Genomic DNA, 20,720 nt, shown 5'->3' on the forward strand with positions numbered 1-20,720 from the left:
GTGGCTAAAAATTATTTTATATGTACAATGATGCTGAAGTGTAAATGTAGCAACCAATTCCTGCTTCTTCTGTCAAGCAGAAGGCACACCTTTCTGTGCAAACCATAGGATCTCTGGTGAAGTCACAACCTTTCAGTCTCGAACATAAAATTGTGCTCTAAAAGGTCTTTACTCTGTTGGCAGTTTACAAAGTCACTGTTCTAAAAAGTGTCTTGCTTTTTCTCACTCTTAGCACTCAGGATAAAGGCCATCAGTGACAGCCACTGAGGTCAGCTTGTAACACAAATGTAACTGATTTTTTAAATTTTGCTTTTAGGGGACACTTCAGCAGTTTGTAGATGACTTCTTTCATAGTGTGCTTAACTCAAACCATGTGGTGCCACCAGCTGTGAAGTACTTCTTTGACTTTCTTGATGAACAAGCTGAAAAACATGACATCAAGGATGAAGATACCATTCACATCTGGAAAACAAACAGGTACGCTATGAAAAGAGTCACACTCATACTGCAGTGAAATAAGAGTATAATTCCCAGGTATATACTAGCATTCTTACCACAAATCAAAGTAAATTTCATTTATAATCCTCAAAATCATTTAATTGAGGTAATATGTTTGTATGATGAAAAAGATTCCCTGTAAGCCTAGAAGCTGCAAAAAATTAAATCAGTTTACCTATGGGATTATCACTGGCAGATTTACCATGTTTTACTTTTTGTCTCTCCTTAGAGAAGAGGAAAGCAAGAGGCAAATGGGACTAGATTTACCTGTCAAATCACAAAATCTAATACATGCTACTTGATGGTTTCTCTGACCTTGCAGACATCTTCACTTGCTATTTTGGGGCACTTAAGGTCCTTCTCATACGAGTTTTTCTGTGAGAGATGTAAAGATTTGGTTTTCAGACATGGAACCCAGACAAGCTTGTATAAACATTGAAATATAAAATTAAACATCACTATTGTGAGGAGATCAAAATGCAAAGCCCATACTTAATTTCATGTGATTTTCTTGTTGTGGAATATTTACTGTGTAAAAAGGATTATTTATCGTTTTCCTTGCTTTGCAGCCTGCCTCTTAGATTCTGGGTAAACATACTGAAAAATCCCCATTTCATCTTTGATGTTCATGTTCATGAAGTAGTGGATGCTTCCTTGTCAGTCATTGCACAGACTTTCATGGATGCTTGCACAAGAACAGAGCACAAATTAAGCAGAGTAAGTGATTTGCATTCTACATCCTGACTATGCTCATGCCTGACGAGACAAAGGGCAGCCTCACAGGCAATACCCATTCTCTGAGGAGATACAGCCTTGGTTGTTTCTCTTTAGTTTTATAATGAAGTTAACATTTCACCACTTAACAGGTTGGTGAACTGTCAGTATTGCTGTGTAGTCTGCCAATTGATACTTAGAAAAAGGAGAAAATACCAGCTGCTTTTATAAAAAGCATGTTTAAAACTGATTATTTCACCAATAATTTATTATCACCTTGAATTGATATATTTGTAAAACTCAGCTGTAATGCCATGTGTAAACTTCATCTTTTTATGAAATAATCCCACCAATGTTAATAAGTATCCAAATGTTATATCTGTAAAGCTCAAGTGCATGTGAATATAAAGGCTTGATCTTACATTCTTGACTTTATTTTGCTTGCTAGAAATGTTCATAAATAACTACATTTTTCTGTATTCTAAATTTTTCAGGATTCTCCAAGTAACAAATTACTTTATGCAAAAGAAATCTCTAACTATAAGAAAATGGTGGAAGAGTAAGTATTAACTCTTTTCATGCTTATTCAGTTGTTAGGATTTTAAGCCTGTGTAAGAGGAAAAGGGAATGCTGATATAGTCAAAGTTAGCTGTCAAATATTAAAAAATTTACACCCAGATGTTTATAAACATCCCTTTGGTGGTGGCATTGGGAGAGTTGAAATGGATCTCCATTATGACCCAGTGTGTATTCTTGTCTGTATAGACAGATGAATAGATTTATTCAGGAGAAAATATGATGCTGTTTTCTGCAGTCATAGTTGTTACCCACACGATCTGTCTAACAAATGCTGCACTTCCATAACTCAGTAGAGACAAAATCCTGAAAACATTTTCAGAAACATTTTTTTTTCTATTCTGTCTCTGACTTAATTCATTTACTAATTGGTAATTCTGTTAATATCATGGAAAATCTGCTGCAGAACAAAACTCTTGCCAGTTTTAAGACCTAAGATAATCATTATCTTGCAGTTAAAGATTTTTTTTCCTGTGGTATGTTTCTGTACAATCAGGTATGATTTGGCTCTTCTGCAAAGGTACTAATGTTGAAAGGCGGGATTACTAAAGGAATCATTGGTCTGTTGTGGTAGAGTATCTCCTGTGTTAGTAAGGAAGCATGTTTGAAATAATGGCAAAATTGAAAGACAGAATTACCAGAAAGACACAGTTTATTTCACCTAACTGAAAATATTTTCTAATCTCTTGCAGTTACTACAAAGGTATTCGTCAGATGGTGCCAGTGAGTGACCAAGACATGAATACCCATCTAGCAGAGATTTCTAGGGTAAGAATATAATCCATTTTCTTGTACTGAAATTGGAGCCAAGTGTAGCACTGGTTTTTGTTGTCTTCTCTTTCTATCTGGACAAATGGAGTATTTTGTATGTGCAAATATCAGATGAGTTATTTCATAAATCTCTGAAATACTCCTGTTTATTGTAGTCATGCCTGTTAGACCTTTGAAATGTTGATTATTGAATGGAATCGAGAATCCTTATTGTCACTAATCTATCTGAGTTATGCAGGGAATAGAGCACAGTGTATGGATTTTTCACATCCATTGTGGAAAAATTATAGCACTCTTGAACTGTGCTTTCTCTCCACAGCACATAGGGGATTTTTAGCATTGGTCATACTGACAACGAGTAGTGACTGAATTCACAGTGCTACCACAGCAAAAATTAGATTCCAGAAATTAAAGAAGAAGCATGCACATTAAGTATAGCATATTTTAGAACTGCCTATACAGGGGCAATACTTCTGCTTTATGGTACATGTGAGAAGTTCATTGTGTGCTTGCTCAGTGGCACTTTTTGCATTGTAGGTTATTCGGGTTACCTCACAGGGAGAAGAGCAGAGCAGGGTGGTTGCTGTCTGGGACTTTGGTTGGAGACTGGTGGAACAAAGTCATTACAAAACCTTTAGCTTCGTTCTTGAGACACACTGTCTGCCTGCAGCTCAGCTCGAGCAGGCTCTTGCCTTTGAAGCACTCTATTTAACTTGGAAACCAGGAGAGTCCCTCACCAGTCCTAAAGATGTTGTTTAGCCTGAGCAAGAAGGCAGTGTACTTAGTGGCTGGTTTGCTCATTTGCTTAATTTAGTTGAAGAGCTCTAGCGTAAGGAGGATGTTTGGGGAATTTTTTGCGGTTTGTTTATTTCAGTGCCCTTAGGACCTAACATTTTGCGGATCAACATCCTCATGAGAGCATTTCTATTTTCAGTCATTCACTACAAAACTCATCTGCAGAGACATTTCATTTTACAGTTCACTTTATTTATTACATAAATTAAGATGTATATAAAATTAGAATATTTGGTGATTAAAAATAAATTCAATATAATGTTTTAACATCAGCAAAATATGTTCTTCCTTTCCATTTTCATTATAAATTATGATAAAAATTAATATGGAAGGAGTGATCAAACACTGCAAATTTTGACCAGCTCTAAAAGTGACTTTTATAGAGAAAGGAAAGATGGATGTTTCTCTGCTGCTTTATCCTTTGGGTAATCATTTATGCCAATAGCAATATTTTGCAATTCTTCATTTTCTTAACTAACTTAAAGACTAAAGGCATAGCTAGAGACCTGAATCCTACACGTTTGAATGAAGAACATCTGTTCAGACAGGTAGAGCACATTCACTAAATAAGTTATATGTGTAGAGGGCAGGGGGGAAGATGAGGTAGTGGAAGGGTTATTTCCTTCTTCATTTAAAGTCCTTTCTCTCTCTTCTCACCACATCCCCCCATACCTTTGTATCTTCATGATTCAGGTGGCTTTTTCCAAATGTGCATGTGCTCATAATATTGATGAGTTACACCTTTGCTGTAGTGAGGTGTGAATAATTTCCAGGATGTAAAAAGAGCTGGAAAAAGAATTTCAAACACCCTTGATGACTGTGTCAGAACCAATGCTTAATATCTCGACAATATGTAGATTGTACTGAGTAAATGCTTTAGCTTTTCACACCCATGCTGCTAACAGATGTTTAAGCTGTAGCCTGTGGTTTGACATTCACAGTTCAAAATATCTTCTACCCCCAAAGGTAAGAGCTGTGGGCAGGCTGGAAAAATACCAGAGGGAAAGTCTTGATCTGAAAATCATCAAACAAAAGTTTTCTCACTCCTCTTCTCTGCCCCAAGTGACATTTAAAAAAAGTTAAACACAGAGCTTGCATTTGGAAATCTTGTCAATTGTACCCAATGTATGTGTGCGTAACTTTCAGCTGTGGGTGATCCTACTTTGACATATTTGCTGCCTGCTTGTGTTAACAGGCACATACCGATTCCTTAAACACGCTTGTGGCTCTACACCAACTCTACCAGTACACTAACAAATACTATGATGAGGTAAGTGATGGCCTTTATTTTCATGCTTTAATATCAATGGTAAAATGTTATGAAGGCTAACACTAGTCTAAAGGAGTGACTTCTGGATTTCACTGAATAATCAGGTAAAAGCAATGCTGAACAAAAGTCTTGCAGTTGTATACCCTGCTTGGCAATTACACTGGTCAAAGGAATGTCCTTATAAATGAACAATTTCATTATGGCTATCTGGTTTCAGTAGGGATAGTTTAATGGATAGTTTAACAGGATCTGAAAAATAAACAGATTTAAAAATTGTTTCTCTTCAGTTCTACCATCCTAATAAGTATATAAGAATGTCACCGAGCAAAAAGTCATCAGAGTTATATCAGGTTTCAAGACAGTGTGCTTTTCTATGAGGAGCAATCTGTTAAATTTGTTTTGCTTGTAGGAATTGGAGCTATGTCCTTTTTATAAGTTAAATTTCTCTAAAAACTTCCATGCATGGTACCATCCCTGTTTTGCCATGCCAAGTGAAGTGCCTGCCTAAGGTAAAGCAAAGTAGAGTAACTGTTGAACGCAGCCTGATTCAAAAGCAGGCTCACAGCTTCAGTTTAAAAAGTTTCTTAGGTTTTTCACACCCTGTGGAAAGGGGGACAAAGAATATCCCAGTGTAGCTGGGCTGTGGCTATGGCTCTCCAAATTTAATCTGAAAACAAAAAGAGAGAAGGAAACTTTTATTCAAAGGTTTCCATGGAAATGAATGCCTCCAGAAAACTCTCAGAATTAAATCAAAGCAAGTAAGAACAGATGCCGAATCAAAAAGGAGCACAGCACATGTGAGCTCTGTTCGGTTAGTCTTGCACCTCAGCACAGTTCATGTTTTCACTTATATTTAGCACTAAAGACAGTGAGTCTCATCCTTACTGCAGCTGCTTTATACAGGAGCAGCCAGGCTGTCGCAGCTTTTAAACAGATGCAAGCAGGCAAAATCAAATCACCCTGAGAAGTCTTGCAATGATGGTCAGTGGGGGAAGCAGCCAGAAGAATGTAGGCCAACCCGATGGCATTCCCTCACCCCTCATCCCCAGAGCTAAGCTGGCTTTCAGCACCTTCCCAAATGTGTCCATAGTTTGACCTCTTACAAAAACGCTCAGGGACCCTGAATGACAGATGAACTGTAAATCCCTGACTCATCCACACCTCAGGCGGAGTCACCAGCCTGTGGGACTTCATCAGTGGCAGGCCAGCACACCCCAGTATATAGCTGCAGTGCTTCCCTTCCATGTACATCACTGTGTAACAATGAGGTGCATCTGATGAAAAGGCTGCTAATTCAGAATTGTGGAGATAATCTGTCAAGAACCATTCACTAAAATTAATCAAGCTTATTTATTTTCCATGAAAATGTTTTAATTTGCATAAATTGGAACATTTTGCAGCTGCCCTTGTCTTTATTACTGACACAGTGGTTCCCAGCATGTGCTGTACCTTCTGCATCTCTGCAGGGCTTGACAATGACTAAGTGGGTACATTCTAATTGTCCACATTTATGTGAAGGATATATTCACCAGTAGAGATAATCATTAATTATTTTGTCTAGATTTGAGGAGTTACAGCTAGATATAATTGTTTAAATTAAGGAAACAATACCAAATTAAATTAGGCCCAGTTTAAATACTGCAATAAGTGTTTATTAAGTCTGTCTTGTAAAAATATTTTCACACTTTAAAAACAAATTCATTAAAATAATTATTTCTAAACAAATTTGCTCCAATGTTGGAAATGCACATGCTATACCAGCCCTTCAAAGTGAAATTATTGGCTAGATTGATTCTAAATTCATTAATCTCCATTGTCAGTGATGTTCAAGAAGTAATAAAAAACACAGGTAGTGACAGGCAAACACCATTTTTCCAGTCCTTGTACTTGCAAGTTTATATAGTATTTAAAAAGTGCTAAAGGTTTCCGCCTGATTACACTGTCAGACTTATATTAATAAAGCCAGTTCCAGAAAAGGAATGGTTTTGTCATGTAACACATTCTTCTAATGGAGAAATCTAATAGCTAGTGGGAAAGTTTTCCTAAAGGATGGTGGAAATTAAAACCTTTCAAAACCTTTTGAATTTAATCTGGGAAGCCCTAAAAATCTCTATTTGAAGAAAAGCCTTCTCATAACAGCTGACCTTTACTAGCTCTTGTGTTCAAATCTCTTGTGTCTTAAGAGTCATATCCTCTTATATATATTCTGTACAGCAGAGGCTGTAGGGTGCTGGGGGCTCCTCTGATGAGCTCTTTGCTTTCCTGAGCTATGTGGTGCCAGGCCAGAGTCTCGGCACTTCTTGGCAAGAGCCAAAGGGGGGCTGCTAGCTTTATTCCTCATATTGCCTACAGACACAGGAGACCTTGCACTGTCCTACCATATGCCTGTGTCTGGACCACCCAGGAGCGTCTCATAACTAAAGCTCATGGGGATGGGATATAATTACTGATGGTAAATGACCCTTAAGCCTTGTAGGGTGCACTGTAAGTAAAAGCACTGTTTCTTAAATAGCTCTAAGGAAATTTTTCCCCTGCCTGCTCCCTCTTGGAATGTAATATTTTACAAGATAAAGTACTAGCTATTAATTTGCTTGTATCTCAACATAATGGGAAACATTATAGAAACTTAGATAAAATAACAAAGACAATCATTTTTACTGTCTTTTTTTACAAATAGAACATGGGGCCTAATAGATGGACTTTGGTACAGAGTGAATGCAAAAGAGTCTTACAACCAAAGGAGTATCAAATACTTGGTCTCCGAACTATGTCATACATTTTAAGTTCAATTATTCTAAACTTTCCCTGTTTATATCTTCCAGATTATAAATGCACTTGAAGAGGATCCAGCTGCACAAAAAATGCAGCTTGCCTTCCGTTTACAGCAAATAGCAGCTGCGCTAGAGAATAAAGTGACTGACCTTTGACTCAAAAGCCGCAATAAAGAAATCTGATCTGAAGATGTTCAAATTCATTCTTCCTGTTAAGGAAATAGTGTTCTATTTTTTAATGTATAATTACAACTTTAAATGAAAGATTTCATGGTTTTTTGATAGCAGAGGTGTAATGTAAAGAATTTTTACTGTAAATTATGCTTCTAATTAAAAGCTGTGTTGTGTGTAAATGAATCTTCTGTGGGAAAGAAAGTCCTTTGGTTGGGGCAGGGTGGGGGGTGGAAGAAGAAAAACCTATAATTCATTTGATTTAGTAGAACCTGAGACATCAGCATTTAGGATTCATTATGCAAGTAAATTCAATACTATAGCATCCTTTCTACCTTAAGCAATATTTGTACTAGGAAAACAATAGCATACTCAGAGACACATGCAATATCCCCTTTTATTTTGATAACTGGAAATTGACTTCCATAGAGCTCTAAAACTTGGTCTGTGCTCATAATGAATACAGTGAACAAAGTGTCCAATTTCTCTGCAAGACCTGAAAATGGGATTTGTTACCACACAAGTTCTAAATTTAATTATTTATCTCAATGGTGATGCACAGTATTGCACCCACCACAGATGGCTGAGAGAGAAATAAGAGTAATGTCAGTATAGGAGAGTTCTACTGATGAAGTCTTGTTCAGTTCAGAAATCACTGCAAAGAAGGAATTAGTCCTTAAAACTTTAAAACTCTTTGTTATTATTGTGAGTTTTATGATATATGCTAATGTGCCTTACTTGTACTAATTCTGTGAATCTGATGAATGGTTTTGTAAAAAGAAGCAGATCAGAAAAATACATATTTATGTGCTATTGAATGACTTTTGTGTGAAAAACATGACCAGCAGAATGCTTGTAATTAGCTGCTTGCCGAGAGTGTGCTGTTTAACATGATTTGATTATGTATAATATCCTATTTTAGAATGGTTCTGATGATTTTTTATTTGAATCTTGGAACTGTCCTAGAAATACCATCACTTGTTTTTATTGTATCTGTGATGTAAAATACTAGTATGATATTGGAAAAATCATATACCCATCTATTGAAAACCACTCGGTCAGTTTTGAGCCTTGGAATGCTGCATTTGATTGAATACACACTATAATCCATAGCAAAGAAAATTGAAATAACTTGTCAGAAAGTGTGTGTTTACAATATACGTAAGCTCCATACAAATCAAAAAGTTAGGTACGTCTTCTTAAATTGCTGTATTGCACATCAGAGAACTTTACTTCTCTTTGTCTTGCAAGTTTTTGGCAGTAAAGTAGCATTTTAATGAAGTGCTGCCATCTGTACTCCTTCATTCATTGTCCTGCCAAGCACCCGGACTCTGCTGACTCTCAGCAAGCTAATGCAGTGTCTGCTGCCTGCTCTTCCTGCCTGGTAGGTTGTCACACACTCACTTTTACTGTCTGTTGATATTTTTTTTTCTCCCGTTTTGAAATTTTCCTAGTATTTGTCAGTGGGCCTTTCCTTCAGTTTCTGAAAATCAAAAGCCTCACCAAAACTGGTTTTCTGCCCAGTAGGCTGTGAGCAGTTTTTCTGTTTGTTTTGTACTCGACTTCTTGCATTTGTCTATAATAATTCCTGAACCTGCCTGGGCTGTAAGTTATTTTATACTGTTTAGGACTGAGTTATATGACTTCTACAGGAAGGTGCTTTGCCAGTTACTCTTTCATCAAAAAAGGCATCCTAATTTCATGGCTAATCTGTTTCTTTTTCATTATTTGTAAATCCTGTTAATTGTAAATCAAATATAATGTTGTTTTTTTCCACCAAGTGTCAGTGGATCTTTACTGAAACTGGGGGGATGGGTGTTGAAAGGATTTGTAATGCTTCCTCCGGGAGTGATGGAGCAGCAGCGTCCATCAGTCTGTGGTTGGGAACAGAGGAGCGCAGCACATCCTGCAGATGGAATGCCTGACATCATGCCCTTTTTATTGGCATTTGCTCTGAAAAATGACAGTACTCTGGAGAAGCAAGGATGTAGTGCAACATACCAGAGTGAGGTCTTCTTGCCTAATCTATCTTGGGACCTGAAAGCCAATTAAAATACAAGCTCAGCAGCATCTCTCCAGAGAGACCAGAAAGCCCTGCTCAAGCAAGTAGGGCTTTCAGAGGGAACATTATATGTCCCCCATCACCAGTGACTTGACACAGAGCAGCTGTAGACTGTGACTCTGGGATGCAGCAGTGCTCCAGCTGGATCTTACCTGTTATAGGGAAGTGGAATGTGTGTCTGCTGGCATGTGCAAGTTCATGATGGATCCATTAGTCATTCTTGGTGCCCTTTTCTCACATCCTGGGAAATTTGCAGGCTATCGGTGCTGCAGTGTCGCCTGCCAGGGAACACAGAGGCAGATAACTGTGAGCAGCTGCAGCTACAAAGAGACTTAATGCCAGTTTTTCAGTTTCTCCAAGTCTCCTGTCCTGAAAGCACAGAGTTGGAATTTGAATTGAAGAACTGAGCTCATTTATTTTATTATTTCCCCTTTGGCTAAGCTACTCCAGTGCTTGTTTTTCCACTCTGGCGCTCTGTTTTGCCCAGGCCGAGTTTTTGGCTTCAGTTTTCGTTACGTTTTAGCAATCTGATTCTTAAAACCTTCATGCTTCTCCTTTGGTTTCTGCTGCTCCTGCCATCTGGTTCATCTACAAGATAAAAGGAAAAAGCTCACTGGGGGTCTCCCTCCTTTTCATCCCTTCTGCAGCCCCTCTAAGGGGCACTTCTTAAAGCACAAGAGCCTTCTCTCTGCATAATAGAAGTCACTTTACTGCATAGAAGCAGCTGTGAGAAAAGTTCCCTTGCTTGGACATCTCCCACATCTAAATGTGGGAGGCTGGTACAGGTATTTGACCACCACCAGCATGTCTGAATCCCATTGCTGACAGCTGCCTCTTCAAGGGTTTGCTTGCCTCCTCACCAGCAAACATGCCAGTAGAGATCTCATATGATGGGACAAGGTCCCTGCACCGGCTTGTTTAATATGTAATAACTCATCCAACTGAACAGGAATGGGGTTTTTTTGTCTCTGGCCAGGAATTCACTCTCTATTCCTTAGTGCCAGGTTTCCCTCTGAAACCTTGATTTTTTTGCTGCTCTCTATATGCTGTAGATTTACAAGAAAGTGGTTATGGGTGGAGGGGACCTTGGCTAGCTCACATACATGAGGCATTCATAATGTCTCCTCAAGATGACTTCTCTGATCACTCCATTACAGTCTACTTGAGCCTCCCCCTTCTGCACCCTGCTGTGTTGGACACATTTCTCAGCCTGCTGAGTCTGAGCTGTATTTACATGCACTCGCTAAAGTTGGCCTTCCTGGTAACCTTTTGAAAATAAACTGAGTCATCACTATAAACAAAAGCATACAGGGAATTCAGAAATTCAAACTGGAATTCACAAATTCACAAGCTATAGTAACATGGTAGGATTTTAGCCAGCTGCATAAAAACTTTAAATGCCTGTAAGCTTGAAATTCAGCTGTCCTGGACTTACCAGCACTGATGAGATTTTGTGGCCAGTCCTTTACCATTCCAGGTTGTCCAGCCTTATTAGTAACACAACCATTTTCAGGTATAGTATGCCCTTCATGATATGTACCTACATGGCCTAAAGAAACCCCAACCTCTGAATCTGATAGGGAAACCCCTCTTTTACATGCTTCCTAGGGTTGCAACACCTCTATTTATGCTGATAATGGTTCTAGTCAGGGTTCCCATTTGCACCTAAGCATGTGGTGTAACAGTTCTCTGAGAAGTTCCTTTCCAAATGATTTGATCTTGAGTAAAGATTGCTTAAGACTTTTCTCAAGTCTGTTGTCTTCTCTTAGAAAAAACTTACAGGGGAAGTTGTTTGTGGTTTTTTTCCTTTTTATCTCTGTCTAGAGATCCCCTTCAGAGCAGTGAGACAGTCAGCTTCAGAGATTTAAAGAAGGATATCTGCCTGCCATTTTTCTACCAACCACTGACTTGAGCCCTGTGTTATTCTGCTTTACACTCAGAGGAGTTGAAATTTGGCACTTCAAGTCACTAGAGTTGATGCACTGAAAATGTAAGCACCATTGCTCTTGTGACTCGCTTTCATCCCTCATTCCAAGCTCAATACAGGCAAACTCTGTGCCTGAAGCTTTCGAGGTTCTCCATCACAGAAGCTCGTCTCTTAGTTTTCTGTTTTGCCAGATTTGCCTGGAGCACAGGATTCCCTGGAGAATGAGTGACAGCAGCATATAAGCTATAATGATCAGTGATTTTTTTTTTCTCAGACCCTACATACCTAGTCTGTGGTTTTTTATTTTGAGAAACCCTCCTTTAGTTGATGAATGATGAGCTTGAAAGATGGAATTGTAAACTAGAGTTGGTCTTTTAGCCTCCCTCTTTTGTTAGCCTTTGTCCTGATGGAGCCTAAAAGTGATGGTGGAATTCTTGGAGTTTGACAGTTCCTGAAGAACAGAAGGAAAAGAGACTTTCCAGATCCACAGTTACAAGGAAGTTTTCAAAGGTTTTGTTTCCTTGAAATGGTGTCCACTTTTGCCTCAGCATCAAGGAACATTTCTCCATCCATTAGAGGAGAAAGTGGTTTCCCCTGTGCAGGCTTGTAATAACCATCTATGCCGTGAAAGATCACTGCTGTTGTACCAGACAGTCAGGGCTGACTTCTGTCTTGCTTGCTGCTGCTGCCATTACCAAAGAGGACAAATCCTACTGTCATTCATAGCCAGGCAATCAAAAACTATTTCATTTACCCATGTATTCCTGTTTCTTTGCTGCTTCTCAGATAATTGCCATTTGAACCAGAAGGGAGTGTGAGTGCTTTCCCTCTTTTTCTAAGCTTTTAAAGAACCTATGTGTTTTAACAGATTGGATGCTTCAGAAAGAAACTATTTCTTCAGTGGGACAGAGGACAATAGATCTCATACAGCTGTATATGGCTCATCTTAAAAGGAAATAAAAATCCCACCATGAACCCCACACTGTGTTTTTGAAATCCTTTATTCAGTGCTCTAATTCTGAACAATGTTTTTGGCTTATTTAATTGTCCTCAAAATTGAATGTTGAACAAAACTCACTTTTTTCTTTTAATCTACTGTAATAAGAAAGGAGTGAAATGAAAAAATGTATTCCTTTGATACCCTTAATCTTTTCTCTCCTGTGGCTATGCTCCTATTCAGTAAGAGATCATACTTGCTAGTTGCAGAGCCTGGATGCCAATCCATGGGATTTAAAACAAACCCAAATCCATGTTTCCTGCAGCTACATCTAGGTCCATGGCAATGCTCACAATTGTAAAACTGCCTCCAGGATGTTATTTGGAATATTATTATCATGGGTCTGGCTGCTTTCCTCATCTTCCTTCATGTGATCCCTCTTCGTGTGGGTTTTAACCTTGTGTTTCAGTGGCACTTTCTGAAGCACTATGCTACATTCCTCTGAAAGCCCAAGGAAGGAAACAATCCCTGCCTGGATTAATCATGCACTTTTCATCCCCAAAGTGCCCCATGGGCACTCAGAGCCACCCAGGCTCAGCTCACGGGAAAATTATAGAAGTGGATTTTTTTGTGCTAGAGCAGACAACCTTATTGAAACATAAAACATTTCCATCTGTCTATGGTAAAACATATTTGTTTTGTTAATAAACACCCTACACATACATTACTATTCATATCTGAGGTACATACATTCACATCTGATGTATGAATGGCCCTTCTTAGTTGATTTGAACTCCACCTAAAGTCTGCAGCACTCTGCCCTGGACTGGTGGCTGCACTATGCTAGCCCTAAACTAGAAAGTAACATAGATATTAACGTCATTTAGCCTTTAGATAAGGCTAAATACGGCTCACTTGTTTGGTGTGGGTGTTTAGCCTCATTGCTCTTTTAATGGGCTAAAGTTTGTCTTGTGAGGCTGCTGCACAGTTATGATATCCAGAAGTCCCATAATGAGGCCTTAATGTCCAGCAAAGGGAACAAAAAGACCACCATCAATTTCAGTGGCAGCAGGTTCCTCTTCTGCTCAGCTATCAGTGTATATTCCACCCTTTATATTAACATGGTCTTATTCTGTTTCCTTGTGCACTTGAAGCAGTGACAATCCTCTATTTGTATTCTGGCACATTACTGCTGGAGATGAGATCATCCATCTAGGTTTTGTGCTATTTTGCAGCTACAGGTTTGGTATTTAATAGGGTCATGCCCTGGTGTGCTTACTCCTCTTACAATAATATTCGATAGAGAGCTGTGTCAAGTTATGGCTTTGCTCACTGTGTGTGAAGATTCATATGCTGATTGCTTTGACCTGCCTATCAATAGTAAGAGCCTGTAACTGCCCAAGTACTATTGTAGCTTTTGATTTAAGTTACGGTTGTGATTTTATCTTTCTTTTCAGTGAAAGGAAGATTAGAAATGTTTTGTTTGCCATTTAACTGGAAAATGTTAATAGTTTAGCTGCATCTCTCTAACAAAATAGGGAGAAAGGGGAGGTGACGTCCTTTCCCTGTGCGGTGGTTTTGGACTATTCTTTTTTGAAGTTAACCAAGACAGTGACGACAAAGAACACTTCAGCACTGCTGTCACTGACAGACATAAGTTTCTTTGTGGTTAATCATTCATGTGAATTAGCAGGGCAAGTTTTTTAATACAGAGATTGAATTTAATTTCAATCTGTGCTGTCCATCATTGTCTCTCTTTAGCAGATTTTTGAGATGACAGCATACACAATGTATCTAAGATTAGATTCTGGTTTTAAATATTTAGAGTCTGAATCACATCTATTTGTACTTCATTCCAAGGTTGAAGTAATGTGGCAGGACACACATTCCGCAGTAGTTAAAACAAATCAAAGGAGTGCTGAATTATTCATTTTAAACTTTAAAGCCATTTCTCTTTGTGGGCCTGCATCCATGTGCTGCTTGGGGTAAGCTGGGGATTGCCAGCTGGGCTGGAGGCTCTGCCCTGTACACAGTGCCCTGGCTCTGGTCTGCCAGCCCCGGCCATTTCCCCACCTGCTGGGCCAGCTAAGGGCTGGGAGCTGTTTGTGCTAATGGCGCCCGTGGATTTCTAGGAATTAATTCCAGGCTGGGCTTTGGTTAGCTCCTGTTTAAGTCAAACTTCTCTCTGAAAGTTGATTTAAGAGTCTCATCAGATGATTTGCTCCACTACTGATATCCCAACTGGCATGTCTGCAACCAAAAATTTTCTGTTAACTATCCGCTGCGAAAGGATGCTAAAGTTAGCCTCTTGCCAGCAAGTGGCAAACCCAAAGACAAGTAAGTTCACTGTGAAGCCTGAGCCAAAAGGCCAGGAGTGGATCAGATCTCTGAGCCTTGCCAAGCTTCGATTTGCCTTGACAGGCATGTAGCCCTCAAGACCAGGAGCTGCTCTGAACACTGGCTGCTGCATTCCCTTTCAACATGGTATTACGTATTGACATAGCTGGAGCTTTGATCTGGTTATTACTATGCTGCAGATGTTGCCCCTGCTCACCCTGGATCTAATGAAGCATACCAGGAGTCGCTAGTGATTTAAATGGACTCTGAATCTCTCCTGCAATCTCTAGGAGATTTACTCTAAAATCAATTATATTTGCTCTAAAATCAATACAGCTAGTGCTTTAACATGATCAGCACAAGAGAGGAAACTGGAGGTTGATACAGGTGGCTGAGGTAGGGAGAGAAGGGAACCAAGCAGACCATTTATCAGGTTGGTACCATTGTCCAAGTGCCTGCTCTGCACACAGAAGGTTGGCATTCCCTGAGCCTGGCCATTAGACATCATGGCTATCATATGGAATGACCACTGTCTTCATCCAAAATCCTTGAAATGTTTTACAAATGTTAATTAAGCTCTGTGGTATCACATCCTGTTCCTGTTGATGCAACAAAAAAATGAAAAAATAAAAAATTAAGGCAAAACCAACTTACCTTAAGTTAGAGCACAAGTCAATTGCATGGCTGGGAATAAAACTTGAAATTCCGGATCCTTGGATCCTAAATCTAACCCACTGGTGGTGCTACATACAGAAAAATTAAAATTTATTCAGCTAAATTGCTATCTCCATGGTACAATTTTCCATGGCTTTGTAGAGAAAAAAAATTCAGACATGAGGTTGAGATAGGAAAAACCTGCCTGGCAAGGGTAATATGTGTTCAAAATCTATCATTCAAAGAAAAGCTCCTGTCTCTGCTTAAATATATACAGCTATTTGTTGAAAAGAAGTTTGCCCAAGTTGCAGCCTGCAAACCATGGAGATTCAGCATCTAAAAAAAGGGTATGTGAGGCCTGGGTTTTAGTGTTTCTCAGCATGTAGTCTGACCCATTCCGTAAATGCAGGCACAATATAACTGCCAGCCTGTAACAAGAGTGTAACTTTGCCACCATCTACACTTGCCTAAAATGTTGTCATAGATGTGGATATACTCACCTGTAGGTGAAGTGTGTATTCCCAGAGGACAGGCAGCTGGACCTGACCACCCGTGGCACAGAGCTTGGTGCTACTTGGGGACAAATGCACGTGGGGACAAATGCACATATGGCCACATCCACAGCCCCACTGCAGCCCTCAGGGCTCTGGCTGTGCTCCTCACTAAGCTGATGTTTAACCTGGGCACCCCTACCTGAACTGCAGAAGTCACACCTCCCATTCTTGCAATAGGGTGCATTCTACCTCACCAAGCACAGAGTGATGCATAAACAGATCCTGGATCCTCACAAACAGGGGTCCTGTGCATGCCCCAGCTATGACCAAAGCCCTGCAGGACACACAGTACCACCTCAGGAAGAGAGCAAAGAACTGCACTGTCCCCCTCTACCAGACCAATTACAGGGTTCAGGCTCACTGGGCTGGTGTCACCTCCAGCTTGCATTGCCCTGACAAAACTCATCACCGCACACCACAGTTCAGACTGAGAACTGCCACACCCCAGGACCGACAGCAGGGAAACATGTGCTCCCTCTCCCAGGACAGTGCATGCCTCACAGACCAGCTGAGAGCACCAAATAGAGATACACAGGCAGCAAGGGCAGCCTCACCCCAGCTCACAGCAGCAAACTGGTGTTTGAGAGCATTAAAGTGGTTTTCTCAAGTTGAGTTAAATATTGCCGTGGTGCAATACTGATTATGATTGGATAAATGTTTCTGTGCAGACATGATGACAGGAATGAATGAATGAAGCAGACTGGTCCTTCTGGATTTGGTTTGGGGGATTTTTTGGAGGAGAAAGCATTTGGATGAGCTGAAGGAAACAGAAGATATTATAAAAAAGCAACATAAGTGATACAAAGAATTATATGGTCTTTAAAAATTTTTCCTTTTTCAAATTATCTAAAATGTCATTTAACAGGAGCAAAGAAATTTCGTTTTACCGATACATAAACATACATGTAACTATATATGTGAGGAGGGAGTGTTGTATAACTACATTTAACTACACCACATGCCTTTAATAAAACTTTCCTGTGGAAAACTCTTAGGGATTTTTAATCCAGGCAGCTAACCATAAAGTTTTCTCCATAACAGTAAATTATGACAATTGCCCACAGCTTTAACATCCCTGCATTTTGTTCTCTGCTTTGAATTGTGATGATCAATATTAATAGTCTCTGCTCAGATATGGTCACTGCAAAACCAAGATGAAACTGCCTCTGAATTTTACTGCAAATGTGAACATTTATCAACACTTACTCAAGACATAAATGAGAAAGAGAACAGCTATATTATGAAAGAAAGAGCTAGTTAAAATTTAACCTCCCTGCCACGCATCTAGAATATTTTCCAGAAGCAAATGTAGATAGTGGTATTGCAGGAAAGACAGCAAAATCTATGAATATTTGTGATCAACATAAACCTTGTCCACTCCTAACTGTTCTGGGGAGTAACAAGGTATAAAATTTTCTTTGTGTGATCACAGCTTTTTCACACTAGCTCTCAGACATACAACAGCTTTTTGTCTCCAGCTGTCATTGTTTAGAATACAAAATTTGTCTAAGTATCTATTTAAAACAATATAACCCAAAGGAGCCAAAATACCAAGCCCCTCCAGTGCCATCAGCTGTACTGTATCAGCATGATTTTTCTTCAGCTGGGTGGTTTTGCTGCACACAGGGCGTGAAGAGACAGCTGCACCATGCCTGGGCTGGCCCAGGACATGTCATCCTCTGCACACCAGGGCTTTCACTTCCTGGCCTGACTTTGATGTCAACCTAAAGTTTACCTCTGCTGCTTGACAGGAATTATCTCAAAACCTTTTGCTTGGGCTCTTTGATGGGACACATAAATGCATCTGCAAGGCAAGGCAGAAAATGTGTTTGCCTAAAAGAGCTGGCAAGGCCAGGGCGAATCTTACAATAAACCACTGGTTAAAAGCAGTAGTTTAGCTGTTTGAATATCAAGTGGTCTTGGAGAGAAGTGAGTCATTTTTCAAAGAGCACACTGAGCCACCATGAGCAGGAGGAGAAAGGAAATATGAATTTTTAAAGCAGATTTTGTATGACTCAAGTTGAACACATTCGTCATTGAAATCAGTACATGGAGGTTTCTGCGCTAACAACCCTTCAGAGCTGGGACATGTCACATTTCTCATCTTCTCTCCTCAAGGATAAACTCCTAGAAGAGTAATGCACAAATGTGTGTCCACAGCTCCTCACTGTCACCAGGTAAAAAGAGAGCTTAAAACCAGGAAACAACAGGACCCATGCTGACCACAGGTTTGTCCCAACCGTGTATTCCATCATTAGTGTCCCAGGAGGTAGAGATGCAGTTATGGTGGCCAGTTTGACCAACTACTCCAGGAGCAAGGAATAAAAAAGAGAAAACTATAAAACAAAGGGTTTGGCAGTATTTGCTCTCTAGGCCCTAAACCTTGAAATGTCCTCTATTTTTTCTAGGTGTTCATTTAAATCTTAAGGGCTCACCTCAGTTCTAGAAACCGGAGCTTTAGGAAAACACAAAATATCCTGAGTCTTAGGATGCAGTCTGATGTGACAAGCTTGATCTCCAGCTCAGAGGAGCAGAATGGTTTCACTTGTTGCTCTCCCCTTTGCAATCTCATGTTCCCTTCTCACCCAAGAGAAGAAAAGCTTTTGCCATGTACTGCCACACTATAGAATGCCCAGAAGCAAAGACGCCTACAGGCATTCTTGCATCCATTTCTTCTTGTCAATGTTTTAATGAGCAATTTAGCAATAATGATAGAAAAGAGATCGCAAGTTCTTACACTATCTTATACCCTAAAACCACCAGGCTCTGTTTCAGGAATTTTCTTCCAAGGTTAATCATTTCATCAGCTCCATTTGTAGATTTCCATGATTTCTAGTAAAACCTTGGGCCCTTTAACTGAACTTCTGGAGGTGAGTTGTTCTACCATTATTTATTTTGACTTCTCCCTTGTTGCCTCAACAACAGCTTCTCTCCTTTGACACCCTTCATCTTTTCATCTTCACCCACCCAATCACCCTACGCAGCCCACCTACACTCTCATAAAGTTTATTTACCTCCTGCAGCCTTATTACCTTATATCTTTAGGACATACTAGCCAATCATTTCATTGGATTGTGTAAAAATTCATATTGGAAAGGACTTCAGAACGACATTACCTCTCTCTGCTCAGAAGCTGTTGGACCTCACCTCAAGTACTGTGCCTGGTCTGTTTGTCCCAATCAGTACAAGGAAGATACCTATCAACTGGAACACATTCAGTGTAGGGCCATGGTGCCAGCTGCGCGCTGGAGCACTGACCCTGAGAGGGGAGTCTGAGGGACATGGGCTTGCTCAGCCTTCAGACAGTCCCCAGCACCTAACAAGAAGTCATCAGAAGCACAGAGCCAGGCTCTTCATGGTGTGGCATGAGAGAAAGGCAACAGGCATTAGGCATAGGCCAACACCCATTTCATGAACTCCCAGATGAGCCTGTGGCCAGAAGAAAAACGCCGTTTTGTCTGGATGGCACTCCCTGGCCTGCACTGTTTAGAAAATAAAAAGGTCTCTTTTTAAGTCTGCAGATCTTTACATATTACAGCAGAAATATCTGTTACTAACATGCTACATCATTCACCCAAACCCCTCCCCCCAGTCAGTAACAGCTTCAAAGGCCTAATTTTCTCTATTACTAACGATAATGTTTACAGCAACACAGAAGATCACAGAGAGAGAGTTAAAAGGATATTTGCCATCTCTCATTAGCAATGTCAGCACTGTCTCTTGGGTAAAAGGATTTTTTGGCTAAAATGCTCCATCTGGAAGGTCTGAAAGTCTGAGGTTTTGTTCCCTAAAGTTTTTGGTGTCTGATTCCTATGAGATGGGAGGGGCAGAGGGCTGTATACCTACATCAGTTTCTCTTATTTGGAGGCAGGCTATGTTTTGCAAATTTTGTTTTCCTCTGTTTTGCAAATGGGCAGTTACTAGTCATTCACTCTATGTTGTTTATAATTTTCTGTTCTTTCAGAGTAATTTTCAAAACACTTTGATTTTCTTTTCAGCTGTGAAAGAATAATCCAAAACCAAACATGTTATTCTTTGAAATTAACTCACTTACTAAAGCTGGATTCCCTATAAATTTGACTGAAGTGGATGATTAAGAAGTCTTCTCTACAAATAATGCTTCATGCAATACAGCTGTAATGAGACTACAGTCTGATTATTTAAATGGATGAACATTTTTATTTACTGTAAAACCACTTCTGGCTTGCCCTATATTTAATACTTAATGAGACTTTGAAATCACAGTAGTGGTTTCACACATTGTTAGGGAGGTCAACTCCAAAAGCTGGTTACTTCAGTCCTCAGAGTTGACTCTGGCCTTCATGTTCCCCTAGGGCACCAATTAAATTTAAAGGATGAGCTTTACCAAGAACCTGAACTTGGGAGTTAGCTTCCATACATTGCCTATTTTCATGCCCTGCACAGAGCAGATGCAAGATTATTTGGCCCTAGTGATTTCTGATGTCCTTCAAAGAGCTTCTAAATCTCTCTAGCAGAAATTTGAAGACAGGTAATATATATGCTGGGTCTTCTTTAACAAACTGATATTGTTTTAAGTTATACTGCAACTCTTTTTGACATCTTTCTATGAGGTCTGGTAAAATAGTTCTTCAGTCATCTATTACTCTGAATAGTTACAAAGGACTCCCCTAGGATGAGCACCTCTGTCATCTAGGATCTGAA

General features: G+C 39.7%; 1 protein-coding gene across 1 annotated transcript in view; it reads left to right on the forward strand.

Moving 5' to 3' along the window:
- PLXNB2 (plexin B2) overlaps positions 1-7,564 on the forward strand; it is a 242,723-nt gene extending 235,159 nt beyond the window's left edge. The window contains exons 33-38 of the mRNA XM_082281111.1: positions 317-477; positions 1,068-1,215; positions 1,707-1,771; positions 2,481-2,556; positions 4,550-4,624; positions 7,447-7,564. Coding sequence (XP_082137237.1) covers positions 317-477; positions 1,068-1,215; positions 1,707-1,771; positions 2,481-2,556; positions 4,550-4,624; positions 7,447-7,551 — 630 coding nt within the window. The 3' untranslated portion in view covers positions 7,552-7,564. The remainder of the gene's footprint in view (positions 1-316; positions 478-1,067; positions 1,216-1,706; positions 1,772-2,480; positions 2,557-4,549; positions 4,625-7,446) is intronic.
- The last annotated feature ends 13,156 nt before the right edge of the window (positions 7,565-20,720 follow it).

The sequence above is a fragment of the Coloeus monedula genome (genome assembly GCF_965178545.1).
Source record: "Coloeus monedula genome assembly, chromosome: 4".
Taxonomy (NCBI): Eukaryota; Metazoa; Chordata; class Aves; order Passeriformes; family Corvidae; genus Coloeus; species Coloeus monedula.